This window comes from Pelophylax lessonae, assembly GCF_965119305.1.
Source record: "Pelophylax lessonae genome assembly, contig: HAP1_SCAFFOLD_1314, whole genome shotgun sequence".
Taxonomy (NCBI): domain Eukaryota; kingdom Metazoa; phylum Chordata; class Amphibia; order Anura; family Ranidae; genus Pelophylax; species Pelophylax lessonae.
In genome coordinates this window covers 1-14,093 of record NW_028119076.1, presented here as the reverse complement: position 1 = coordinate 14,093, position 14,093 = coordinate 1, and the positions used below count along the sequence as shown (strand labels likewise).

The 14,093-nt window shown below is 50.1% G+C and overlaps 1 protein-coding gene across 1 annotated transcript; it reads right to left on the bottom strand.

The window, feature by feature from the left end:
* Positions 1–214: 214 nt before the first annotated feature.
* LOC309544158 (maestro heat-like repeat-containing protein family member 1) lies at positions 215–13,977 on the bottom strand (the record flags this gene model as incomplete). Its single annotated transcript, XM_082276528.1, has 6 exons — positions 215–267; positions 725–866; positions 8,292–8,332; positions 9,383–9,527; positions 11,833–11,940; positions 13,855–13,977. Coding segments are annotated over 6 exons (612 nt in total), but the record flags the coding sequence as incomplete, so codon positions are not given.
* Between the last annotated feature and the right edge of the window lie 116 nt (positions 13,978–14,093).

Below are 14,093 nucleotides of genomic sequence, written 5' to 3'. Positions count from 1 at the left end.
TCTCATACACAGTACAGTCCTCACTCCCCATCGCCCCCTGGTGCCTCTCATACATAGTACAGTCCTCACTTCCCATCGCCCCCTGGTGCTTCTCATACATAGTACAGTCCTCACTTCCCATCGCCCCCTGGTGCCTCTCATACATAGTACAGTCCTCACCCCCCATCGCCCCCTGGTGCTTCTCATACATAGTACAGTCTGTGGTGTACTTTACCTTTAATAGTTTATCCTCCCACTCCTTCTGCTGCAGAACATTCTCATCGGACTCTATGATACAGAGAGAGGAGATGGTGAATCTGGCAGATGAAGAACACAGACAGCGCAATATCTGAAGTATCGGACTGACCACAAAAAAAAAAAACAACCAGACCCCCCCCTCCCCACAGGTGGGATTTTCCACATCACATTACACCAATCACAGCCTACAGCCACTGATTGCCAAACGTTTTCCCACATTCCCATTCCACAGAAGTTATGTTGGATAGGGATGGCCACACGTAGATCAAAATGTACATGGTCCCTGCTGAACTTCATTCTATCTATGGCCAGATACATTTTCATTTAATGACCCATAGTGGAGCTCACCCCCCTATCCCTCCAGTATGTACTATACAGGATAGCAGCCCCATCCATGCAGAAGATGGTGGTGCTGGGTGGTTGGTGTGGAGAGCACTGACAGTTTTGATTTAGGATTTATATGGTGGTGACCGGGATTGGTGGTTACCCTCCAGAGACTGCAGCAGGCCAGGGATTTCCTGCTCCCAGCACCCGCTGATAGCCGGGTGGATATTAATCTGGAGAACGGAGAGAAGATGCAGAGCCGCCGCGTTTCTTCCATCGTTGGGTTGCAGTGAAGCCGAAACCACCTAAAATGAGAAAAATACATGAATGGTGGGGGATCTACCAGGATGGCCACCTACCCAGATTCTTGTAGACAACAAAGGAAGAGTTTTATCACACAATACGCTGGATGAAGAAACCCAACCACACATCAGATCTAATGCCCCCCAGTAGTGATAGATATAAACTGAACTAGCCTAAAGTATACGCACATCCAGCTTTCACCAGATCCAGATATTCCCCTCCCCCCTCCGGTTTTATTATTTGACACACAGATTGAGTCTATTGACATTCTCTGTTTACTACTCCTCTCATGATGTATATTTATTTTAGACACCCGTTTGTGCATCCGCTCCTGAGGAAGTAGCTTGGTCTACGAAACGCGTCGAGCAACATGATGCCAATACTGTGCTAAATATATCTACCTCATTTGCGATATAATCAATTTCAATGATTTACTTTTTATCTTTAACATCAATATCGTAATGCAATCATTTGTATCACTGTATTTCATTTTGTTGGTTTATGATTCTGTTTGGCGATGTCATGTTTTTATGTTCTTTCTATCATGTTTATCATTGACAATATGTATGTAATTATGTAACATATGCTGTGGTAGCTGCAATAAATTTTGCTACTTTATTTTATATTCATCACTTTTGGCCCATGTTTTGCATTGCTCCTCATTCAAAGTCCCAACCCCCCCCTTTTTTATGCTTGAGAGAAGAACATCAGACCGCTCCACTGTCACCATCCACTAACCAGAGAGAAGGACATCAGACCCCTCTACTGTCCCCATCTACTAACCAGAGAGAAGAACATCAGACCCCTCTACTGTCACCACCTACTAACCAGAGAGAAGGCCATCAGACCCCTCTACTGTCACCATCTACTAACCAGAGAGAAGGACATCAGACCCCTCTACTGTCCCCATCTACTAACCAGAGAGAAGAACATCAGACCCCTCTACTGTCCCCATCTACTAACCAGAGAGAAGAACATCAGACCCCTCTACTGTCACCATCCACTAACCAGAGAGGAGGACATCAGACCGCTCTACTGTCCCCACCTACTAACCAGAGAGAAGAACATCAGACCGCTCTACTGTCACCATCTACTAACCAGAGAGAAGGACATCAGACCCCTCTACTGTCCCCATCTACTAACCAGAGAGAAGGACATCAGACCGCTCTACTGTCCCCATCTACTAACCAGAGAGAAGAACATCAGACCGCTCTACTGTCACCATCCACTAACCAGAGAGAAGGACATCAGACCCCTCTACTGTCCCCATCTACTAACCAGAGAGAAGGACATCAGACCGCTCTACTGTCACCATCTACTAACCAGAGAGAAGGACATCAGACCCCTCTACTGTCACCATCCACTAACCAGAGAGAAGGACATCAGACCCCTCTACTGTCACCATCTACTAACCAGAGAGAAGAACATCAGACCCCTCTACTGTCACCATCCACTAACCAGAGAGAAGGACATCAGACCCCTCTACTGTCACCACCTACTAACCAGAGAGAAGGACATCAGACCGCTCCACTGTCACCATCTACTAACCAGAGAGAAGGACATCAGACCGCTCTACTGTCACCACCTACTAACCAGAGAGAAGGACATCAGACCGCTCTACTGTCACCATCTACTAACCAGAGAGAAGGACATCAGACCGCTCTACTGTCCCCACCTACTAACCAGAGAGGAGGACATCAGACCCCTCTACTGTCACCATCTACTAACCAGAGAGAAGGCCATCAGACCCCTCTACTGTCACCACCTACTAACCAGAGAGGAGGACATCAGACCCCTCCACTGTCACCACCTACTAACCAGAGAGAAGGACATCAGACCGCTCTACTGTCACCATCTACTAACCAGAGAGAAGGACATCAGACCGCTCTACTGTCCCCACCTACTAACCAGAGAGGAGGACATCAGACCCCTCTACTGTCACCATCTACTAACCAGAGAGAAGGCCATCAGATCCCTCTACTGTCCCCACCTACTAACCAGAGAGAAGGCCATCAGACCGCTCCACTGTCACCATCTACTAACCAGAGAGAAGGCCATCAGACCGCTCCACTGTCACCACCTACTAACCAGAGAGAAGGCCATCAGACCGCTCCACTGTCACCATCTACTAACCAGAGAGAAGGCCATCAGACCGCTCTACTGTCACCACCTACTAACCAGAGAGAAGGACATCAGACCCCTCTACTGTCCCCATCTACTAACCAGAGAGAAGGACATCAGACCGCTCTACTGTCCCCACCTACTAACCAGAGAGAAGGCCATCAGACCCCTCTACTGTCACCACCTACTAACCAGAGAGAAGGACATCAGACCCCTCTACTGTCACCATCTACTAACCAGAGAGAAGGACATCAGACCCCTCTACTGTCACCACCTACTAACCAGAGAGAAGGACATCAGACCCCTCTACTGTCACCACCTACTAACCAGAGAGAAGGACATCAGACCCCTCTACTGTCCCCATCCACTAACCAGAGAGAAGGACATCAGACCGCTCCACTGTCACCATCCACTAACTAGAGAGAAGGACATCAGACCGCTCTACTGTCACCACCTACTAACCAGAGAGGAGGACATCAGACCCCTCTACTGTCCCCATCCACTAACCAGAGAGAAGGACATCAGACCCCTCTACTGTCACCATCTACTAACCAGAGAGAAGGACATCAGACCCCTCTACTGTCCCCATCTACTAACCAGAGAGGAGGACATCAGACCGCTCTACTGTCCCCATCCACTAACCAGAGAGAAGGACATCAGACCCCTCTACTGTCCCCATCTACTAACCAGAGAGAAGGACATCAGACCGCTCTACTGTCCCCACCTACTAACCAGAGAGAAGGCCATCAGACCCCTCTACTGTCACCACCTACTAACAAGAGAGAAGGACATCAGACCCCTCTACTGTCACCATCTACTAACCAGAGAGAAGGACATCAGACCCCTCTACTGTCACCACCTACTAACCAGAGAGAAGGACATCAGACCCCTCTACTGTCACCACCTACTAACCAGAGAGAAGGCCATCAGACCGCTCTACTGTCACCATCCACTAACCAGAGAGAAGGACATCAGATCCCTCTACTGTCCCCATCCACTAACCAGAGAGAAGGACATCAGACCGCTCCACTGTCACCATCCACTAACTAGAGAGAAGGACATCAGACCGCTCTACTGTCACCACCTACTAACCAGAGAGGAGGACATCAGACCCCTCTACTGTCCCCATCCACTAACCAGAGAGAAGGACATCAGACCCCTCTACTGTCACCATCTACTAACCAGAGAGAAGGACATCAGACCGCTCTACTGTCCCCACCTACTAACCAGAGAGAAGGACATCAGACCGCTCTACTGTCACCATCTACTAACCAGAGAGAAGGACATCAGACCGCTCTACTGTCCCCACCTACTAACCAGAGAGGAGGACATCAGACCGCTCTACTGTCACCATCTACTAACCAGAGAGAAGGACATCAGACCCCTCTACTGTCCCCACCTACTAACCAGAGAGAAGGACATCAGACCGCTCTACTGTCACCATCTACTAACCAGAGAGAAGAACATCAGACCACTCTACTGTCACCATCTACTAACCAGAGAGAAGGACATCAGACCGCTCTACTGTCCCCACCTACTAACCAGAGAGGAGGACATCAGACCGCTCTACTGTCACCATCTACTAACCAGAGAGAAGGACATCAGACCGCTCTACTGTCACCATCTACTAACCAGAGAGAAGGACATCAGACCGCTCCACTGTCACCATCTACTAACCAGAGAGAAGAACATCAGACCACTCTACTGTCACCATCTACTAACCAGAGAGAAGGCCATCAGACCCCTCTACTGTCCCCACCTACTAACCAGAGAGGAGGACATCAGACCGCTCTACTGTCACCATCTACTAACCAGAGAGAAGGGCATCAGACCGCTCTACTGTCACCACCTACTAACCAGAGAGAAGGGCATCAGACCCCTCTACTGTCACCACCTACTAACCAGAGAGAAGGACATCAGACCGCTCTACTGTCACCATCTACTAACCAGAGAGAAGGACATCAGACCGCTCCACTGTCACCACCTACTAACCAGAGAGAAGGGCATCAGACCGCTCTTCTGTCACCATCTACTAACCAGAGAGAAGGGCATCAGACCGCTCTACTGTCACCACCTACTAACCAAAGAGAAGGACATCAGACCGCTCCACTGTCACCACCTACTAACCAGAGAGGAGGACATCAGACCCCTCTACTGTCCCCATCTACTAACCAGAGAGAAGGACATCAGACCGCTCTACTGTTACCACCTACTAACCAGAGAGAAGGACATCAGACCGCTCCACTGTCACCACCTACTAACCAGAGAGGAGGACATCAGACCCCTCTACTGTCCCCATCTACTAACCAGAGAGAAGGACATCAGACCGCTCTACTGTCACCATCTACTAACCAAAGAGAACATCAGACTGCTCTACTGTCACCACCTACTAACCAGAGAGAAGGACATCAGACCGCTCTACTGTCACCATCTACTAACCAGAGAGAAGGCCATCAGACCGCTCTACTGTCACCATCTACTAACCAGAGAGAAGGACATCAGACCGCTCTACTGTCACCATCTACTAACCAGAGAGAAGGACATCAGACCGCTCTACTGTCACCACCTACTAACCAGAGAGGAGGACATCAGATCCCTCTACTGTCCCCATCTACTAACCAGAGAGGAGGACATCAGACCCCTCTACTGTCACCATCTACTAACCAGAGAGGAGGACATCAGACCGCTCCACTGTCACCACCTACTAACCAGAGAGAAGGACATCAGACCCCTCTACTGTCACCATCCACTAACCAGAGAGAAGGACATCAGACCGCTCTACTGTCACCATCTACTAACCAGAGAGGAGGACATCAGACCCCTCTACTGTCACCATCTACTAACCAGAGAGAAGGACATCAGACCCCTCTACTGTCACCATCCACTAACCAGAGAGGACATCAGACCGCTCTACTGTCACCACCTACTAACCAGAGAGAAGGACATCAGACCCCTCTACTGTCACCATCTACTAACCAGAGAGAAGGACATCAGACCGCTCCACTGTCACCACCTACTAACCAGAGAGAAGGACATCAGACCGCTCTACTGTCACCATCTACTAACCAGAGAGGACATCAGACCGCTCTACTGTCACCACCAACTAACCAGAGAGAAGGACATCAGACCCCTCTACTGTCACCACCTACTAACCAGAGAGAAGGACATCAGACCCCTCTACTGTCACCACCTACTAACCAGAGAGAAGGACATCAGACCCCTCTACTGTCACCATCTACTAACCAGAGAGAAGGACATCAGACCCCTCTACTGTCCCCATCTACTAACCAGAGAGGAGGACATCAGACCCCTCTACTGTCACCATCTACTAACCAGAGAGGACCTCAGACCGCTCTACTGTCACCACCAACTAACCAGAGAGAAGGACATCAGACCCCTCTACTGTCACCACCTACTAACCAGAGAGAAGGACATCAGACCCCTCTACTGTCACCATCTACTAACCAGAGAGAAGGACATCAGACCCCTCTACTGTCCCCATCTACTAACCAGAGAGGAGGACATCAGACCGCTCCACTGTCACCACCTACTAACCAGAGAGAAGGACATCAGACCCCTCTACTGTCACCATCTACTAACCAGAGAGGAGGCCATCAGACCGCTCTACTGTCACCATACTAAAATAACTGCTGGCTGGAGCCATTCTGAGATAAAGAGGCCCCGTCACCTACACAGTCAGGGCAAAGTGACAGTGTCTATATGGATGGACCTCCCCTTCCCCTAACCAGGCATACTCACTGAGTCAGGTCATTGCTGCCCCTCTCCATGTGACGGTGTTCAAGCGAGAACACCATCATATTGGGGAAGTCACATGCTCCCCATGCCCAGAATCCCCTTTTGTATTACAGTAAGAGGACAAGGCCCTGACAGAGCATTGGAGGAGAGTGGATGGGTGAGCACACCATGCATGGGATGGGTTATCAGCAGAAAGGGTTACATTATCCCCAATGGGCAGATGACCCGTGCCGTGGAAATTAATAGGGCTTGGAGCATAGAAACCCGCTTCAGTGCGCTCAAGATTATTACGCACCAAGCTCCATTAATAGCTTGTACTGAAAAGTACAATTGTACCGCTCTTTTGTATAACGGTTTACCAAGCGCTCACGGACAAAGAAAGGAACAGACGAGCTGGGTCATTTCGATGCCATCTGCTAGGTCTCTCTCCGGATATGTATGTGTGTGTATGTGTGTGTATGTGTGTGCATGTGTGGGTAAGAGCAAGTGGTTGTGGGTAAGAGTTTCATGGATGAATGGCTGTGTGAGCTTGTGTCTGTGTGTGTGTGAGCTTCCTGTGTCTTCTGTGTGAGTCTCAGGGCAGGGCTTGGTTTATTTACAGCAAGTGAACAAAAGGGAGTTACAGGGAGTGGCTTCAAGACCACCAATCACAGACACATATACATTCAAAAAAGCACAATAGAAACTGTGGAGTACATGCCCATGAATGGACACGAGCGAACAAAGGGCTCAACTGCCACAAGGGGCACATGGCTTTTCATTGTTCATTCATGTCAATCCATAAACATGAATCCATTACTTGTTAGTGGATCTTCATCAAACATGATTCACATATAAAGCACATTTGATAGTGACCATTCTATTTGTTCCAGTTGATGAGGTTTTATCTGCATAAGATAATAGCAGCAGCCCCCCAGTCACACCGATCGAATGTGACTAAAAGGAGCCATCTATTAATCTTGGTACAATGCTAAGAATTTCCATATCACAAACACACCTCCGCAGTACGGGGCCCCGAACTGCGGATATAGATCTGTGCGATGGACTCTCTCTGCTACTAGTGTTGTGCCATCTCATCCAATGGAAGGTTTTTACCAACAAGTCTTTCCTGCAATGACAGTTAAAGCGACAATCACTGTAAATGGCGATTATCGGTAAAAATCAATACTGGGAGACATTATGACTATTTAAAGAAATGTCTATCAAAATTTCCACAACACCGGGTACCCTTAAAGTGAACCTGTCATGTTATTCAACTGTGCAAATAAGAAGAGATCTTCCAAGTTTATTCTGAATAACGAGGTTCCTACAAGCGCCCTGTGGGGTCAGCCCTTAGTTTTGGAGAATATATACTGACATGACAGACAGCTGGAAAAACAACATGGAGGAATCTGCCGGCCTCCATGTGTGATTTGCCCAGCACAGGAAATATTAGAAAGGATCTGAATGGCTTCTCAGGAGAGCCCCAGAATTACGCGTTTCCCCCAGTAGCTCATTTCCCTTCCCCCTCTGTGATGTGACAACTGATGAGACCAATAAATTCCACTTACCAAGAGCCGAGCGAAGAGAGCGAATGGAGACGGCAGGTTCACTGCAAAGAAGAGAAGAGAGTCAGGAATTACCTAGTTCAAGGACAGAACACAGAGCACAGCGCAACGGACATGGGCACCCAACGCACTGGACATGGGCAACCAACGCACCGGACGCCCAACGCACCGGACATGGACGCCCAACGCACCGGACATGGACGCCCAACGCACCGGACACGGATGCCCAACGCACCGGACACGGATGCCCAACGCACCGGACATGCACGCCCAACGCACCGGACATGCACGCCCAACGCACCGGACATGCACGCCCAACGCACCGGACATGCACGCCCAACGCACCAGACATGCACGCCCAATGCACCAGACATGGACACCCAACGCACAGGACATGGACACCCAACGCACAGGACATGGACACCCAACGCACAGGACATGGACACCCAACATACCGGACATGGACACCCAACATACCGGACATGGACGCCCAACGCACCGGACATGGACGCCCAACGCACAGGACATGGACACCCAACGCACAGGACATGGACACCCAACGCACAGGACATGGACACCCAACGCACAGGACATGGACACCCAACGCACAGGACATGGACACCCAACGCACCGGACATGGACGCCCAACGCACCGGACATGGACGCCCAACGCACCGGACATGGACACCCAACGCACAGGACATGGACATCCAACGCACAGGACATGGACATCCAACGCACAGGACATGGACATCCAACGCACAGGACATGGACGCCCAATGCACCGGACAGGGACACCCAACGCACGGGACATGGACACCCAACACACAGGACATGGACATCCAACGCACAGGACATGGACATTCAACGCACAGGACATGGACGCCCAATGCACCGGACAGGGACACCCAACGCACAGGACATGGACATCCAACGCACAGGACATGGACATCCAACGCACAGGACATGGACGCCCAATGCACCGGACAGGGACACCCAATGCACCGGACAGGGACACCCAACGCACAGGACATGGACACCCAACACACAGGACATGGACATGGACACCCAACGCACAGGACATGGACACCCACCATTCACATTGTAGTTTATTAGAAACGACTCCACATTGTCTTCCAACTTCTTCTTCCCAAGATGGATTAAACTCTTACACACCGGGGTCAAGGCGTTCGTGTATTGTATGGGCACCACAAACTCAAGGAGGTAGGGCCACAGGACCTGAGAGGGACAAAATCTTCTATTATATACTATGTACAGATACTACTCCTCCCCCACCATCCTAATAAATGTATATGACCACAGGTGACAGAGGACACAAACCTCCATTATATAAACATACTATGTACAGATACCACCCCTCCCCCACTAATGCATAATATAAAGGAGTACAGTACAGGACATGGGCAGATTCAGAGACAACTAGGCTATAGCTGGGTACCTTCAAGCGACTGGAAACTGGCAAAAAAAGCTGTTAGGACCCCTATTTAACCCCTCCCACTCCCAGCAAACCTAAGTTCTTTAGCAAGCAATTAATGCCCACAAAGGGGAGGGTGGCCGGTGTCCAGAACTCCGAGGAACGGAATTAACTAGTATGTCAAAATTCCTATCTTCTAGATCTTACAGTACAGGACAACGGCAGATTCAGAGACAACTGGCACTTCCCCAAGCAATACCAATAAGGGACATAAAACCAGCCAACAAGCCCTCACGAAAACCAAAAAGGGGTCCAGACCCAATTCAAGGCCTAGACCCATTCACCCTAGACACCTGACACCAATACCTTAGTGCAGGTGGAAGGAGTTCCAGGTACTGAAGGAGCTCATTATCTGTAGGGATTGATCCCAGGTCTCCACAAATGCGTTTTGTCCATAACGTCATAGCAGTGATATCAGATTGCATTGTCAGATCAACCAAGGCCAAAGAGAACTGGAAAAAGGTGTCTTTAAAAGCCAGGAGATCCTCTACAGGTACCTGAAACCATTCCGCTATAGGGAATTGGTGAGCAAAGCGCTTAGGCGGAGCATTAGGTGGTCTTAGATTGTTTGCGCTTTTTAAGGGAACCGGTGACCTTGGGTTGGGAAACCTTCATCAGCTCCTACGCCAGACAATGTCTCACCTCATCAATCAACAGGGAGTTTTGGAGATAAAATGGCCGAGGGGGGCTCCATCTGAGAGGAAACCACCGATTTAGAGAATGCAACCTCTACCTCCCTCTTCTGTTTTTTCATCCGCCCCACCATCCTCGTCTGCATATAAGACCCCGAGAGTTGCGTCAGAGGCCAATCCTGGCAGATGGGGGGTAGGGGTCAGTTCTGAGATCTGACTCAAAGGCTTCCATGAGGTGCCACAAAGCGCCCTTCCCCGTTTTTTCGCATCGCGCTCTTCGCTGGGTCCCTGCATATCGCTCTTCCCCAGGCCCCTGCATATCGCTCTTCCCCAGGCCCCTGCATATCGCTCTTCCCCAGGTCCCCCGCATAGCGCCCTTCCCCAGGCCCCCCGCATATCGCTCTTCCCCGGGCCCCCCCGCATATCTCTCTTCCCCGGCCCCCCGCATATCTCTCTTCCCCGGCCCCCCGCATATTGCTTTTCCCCGGGCACCCCGCATATCGCTCTTCCCCAGGCCCCCCGTATATCACGCTTCCCCTGGCCCACGCATAGCGCCCTTCACCGGGCCCCCCCCCGCATATCCCGCTCCTCGGGTCGTTATTCGGTAAATGTGGGGAGTTACGTTTTTATTTTAATATCTTTCTACATTATTTTTTAATGTGGAAATCAATTTTCATTCATAAATAATAATAATTAATAAGGTCATGTGACTCCTGTGACAGTCATGTGATGTGTCCCTAGAGCCCCTCCATTCAGATAATCCTCCTCCCACCACACACTGCCCAGAGCCCCTCCCATCAGATTATCCTCCCCCACCACACACTGCCCAGAGCCCCTCCCACCATATAATCCTCCCCCCACCACACACTGCCCAGAGCCCCTGCCATCAGATAATACCTCCTCCCACCACACACTGCCCAGAGCCCTTCCCATCAGACAATCCTCCTCCCACCACACACTGCCCAGAGCCCCTCCCATCAGATAATCCTCCCCCCCCCCCACACACAGCCCAGAGCCCCTCCCACCATATAATCCTCCCCCCACCAAACACTGCCCAGAGCCCCTCCCATCAGATAATCCTCCCCCCACCACACACTGCCCAGAGCCCCTCCCATCAGATAATCCTCCCCCCACCACACACTGCCCAGAGCCCAGAGCCCCTCCCATCAGATAATCCTCCCCCCACCACACACTGCACAGAGCCCCTCCCATCAGATAATCCCCCCCCCCCAAACACTGCCCAGAGCCCCTCCCATCAGATAATCCTCCCCCCACCACACACTGCATACCTAGGAGGGACCTCGGTACACATCCCCACACATTCCCCATTGCTCCCTACACCAATCCCACAGTGGATCGTTCCTCCATACCCCATCCCCACCATAGAAGATGAGTAAATGGGAGGCCTGGAACTCACGTTGATCATTCTGTCCACAGTGGTGCTGATCAGGTAGAGGGTGTTGATGCTGATCCTCCGGACACTCTCCTCCGTCACCTCCTCCTGTTCTGAGTTCCGTCTGCGCGGCTGAGAAATGGAGAGAGAAGAATGAAGACTAAGGGGAAAATACTCCACCGACCACACTATGACCGCACCCCACACTATGACCCCACCCCCACAATGAGATCATACTGCCATGTGGTAACCCCACCCCCATACTATGACCCCACCCCCACAATGAGATCATACTGCCATGCTGTTACCCTACTCCCACATTATGACCCCAAGCCCCACAATTAGATCATACTGCAATGCTGTTACCCCACCCCTACACTATGACCCCACTACCCAAATACGACCAGAACACCATGGCGTTATCCAAATGACACTGATGGGAGTCACTTTGGTTGGGGGGCCTGTGGAACCCAGCTTACCTTAGAGAAGTTAGGAAATCCCTCTCTCAGCCCCCTAGGCCCCTCTTATGTGTAAGTCATCCTGTGTCTATTATGGACACAGGGTGACCAAGAAGCCCAGTCTGGCCTGCCCAAACCAGACTTCCACAGACTGATCGGCTATGAGAGCTCCATGCGCCCTGCTGGGACAAACTTACAAACTATGTGGAACTTTGTCAAGGGAGCTGCCATGATGGATTGACTCTTTGAGACTTCTTACCCGACTAACTCAGGCACAGGACGATTGGAGGTCTGGTACCTGGTTAGTCTACCTTTAGGGGGGGGGGGATATGCGATGGTACTCACCGTCACTGGGAGTGAAAGACAGACACTATGTGACAGATACCTAATGGACACTGAGAATACGGTTTGGATAACTTCAAATGGGTTCTGTGTTTATACCTAATGATAATGTCAGAGACGGACAGTCTGTTACTGGTGGTCTCTCCCTATTGTTTGTGTACTGAGGTGGGATGTGTATTCTGTTAAGCCTATCTGTCCCATTGTTAATTGTTAATGAACTCACATATTGTTTCTGTCCAGATGGCTAGATAATTAGTTCAGGTTAATTCTATTTCTGTACACAATTTCATCTGCATATGATAATGTAACCAGGAAACCCCTGACCTGTGTGTGGTAGTCTGATCGAGAGGGGGAGGTTCATGCTGTATATAAATTCTGTATGATTGTTCAATAAACAGAGGATTCCAGTACAGGCTAAGTTGTCGGCTAGCTTTGTATGGGGGCGGCTAGAATATTTGATATCTATGTTCACGATTGGGAGAAAGCCGTTTACTGACAAAAGTCCACAAGTATAGTGTGGATTGCGGGTTCCGTTCCTATAGACTGTTGCCATGAAGTCTGTGACTCCTAAATGATCAAAGCAATGCTTAGATGTGTATTCCATGTACTTCAATGTAGGAGATGGACAGACTGTCACTGGTGGTCTCTTCCTATTGTCTGTATAATAAGGTGTTCTGTGTTTATACTTCGCATAATGTGTAATTTTGTATTGTGTTTTAGACTTGTTGCCGGCTGTCTGATCCTCCAGGCTGGTGTAAGTGCGCTGAGTTAATTAGCATGTGAATGATAACCTTGTCTAGATGGGATTAGCAATGAGTCAGCTGTACCTCGTTATCTAACCATTGTGTGATGTTTTGGGTAAATATTCGGGTCATTGTTCATGTAGTGACTGACACACTTCTCAAGTGTATAAAAGTCTGTTTCTTGTTCAATAAAGGAGTTCAATGTTTTCAGATACATACAAGCTAAGTTCAGGCTAGTTTTGTATGGGGGGGCGATTGTAAAATCTGATATCTATGTTCAAGACTGTAGGAAGCTGTATACTGACGGAAGTCCACAAACACAGTGTGGGTTGTGGTTCCGTTACATGCTGCAGTCTACACTGCGGTGAGTGATCAGCCCGCTGAGACTACATAGGTGGCATTACTGCCTGATAATGAAGAGGCCTGAATCCCGCCTCCCTCTATATTACACCTGCAGATCTCAGACAGGACAGGAGATGCGGGGACAATGAGTCTCCTCCTACCGCGGTGTCCGGTGTGATGCAGCACAGACGGATGATGTACTCCAGCAGCACCTCCCCCCCCGGCTGCTCCAGGTAACCGTGATGTGCCATGGCACTGATCAGCTGAACCATCCCCCGCCGTACCTGCAGAGAAAGGAGCACCCACATATCACATACAGGGGACTGCTGGGGGCAGGAGGAGAGAAGAAGAGGAGGAGGAGGAGGAGGAGGAGGAAAAAGGGGAGAGGAAAGAGGAGTAG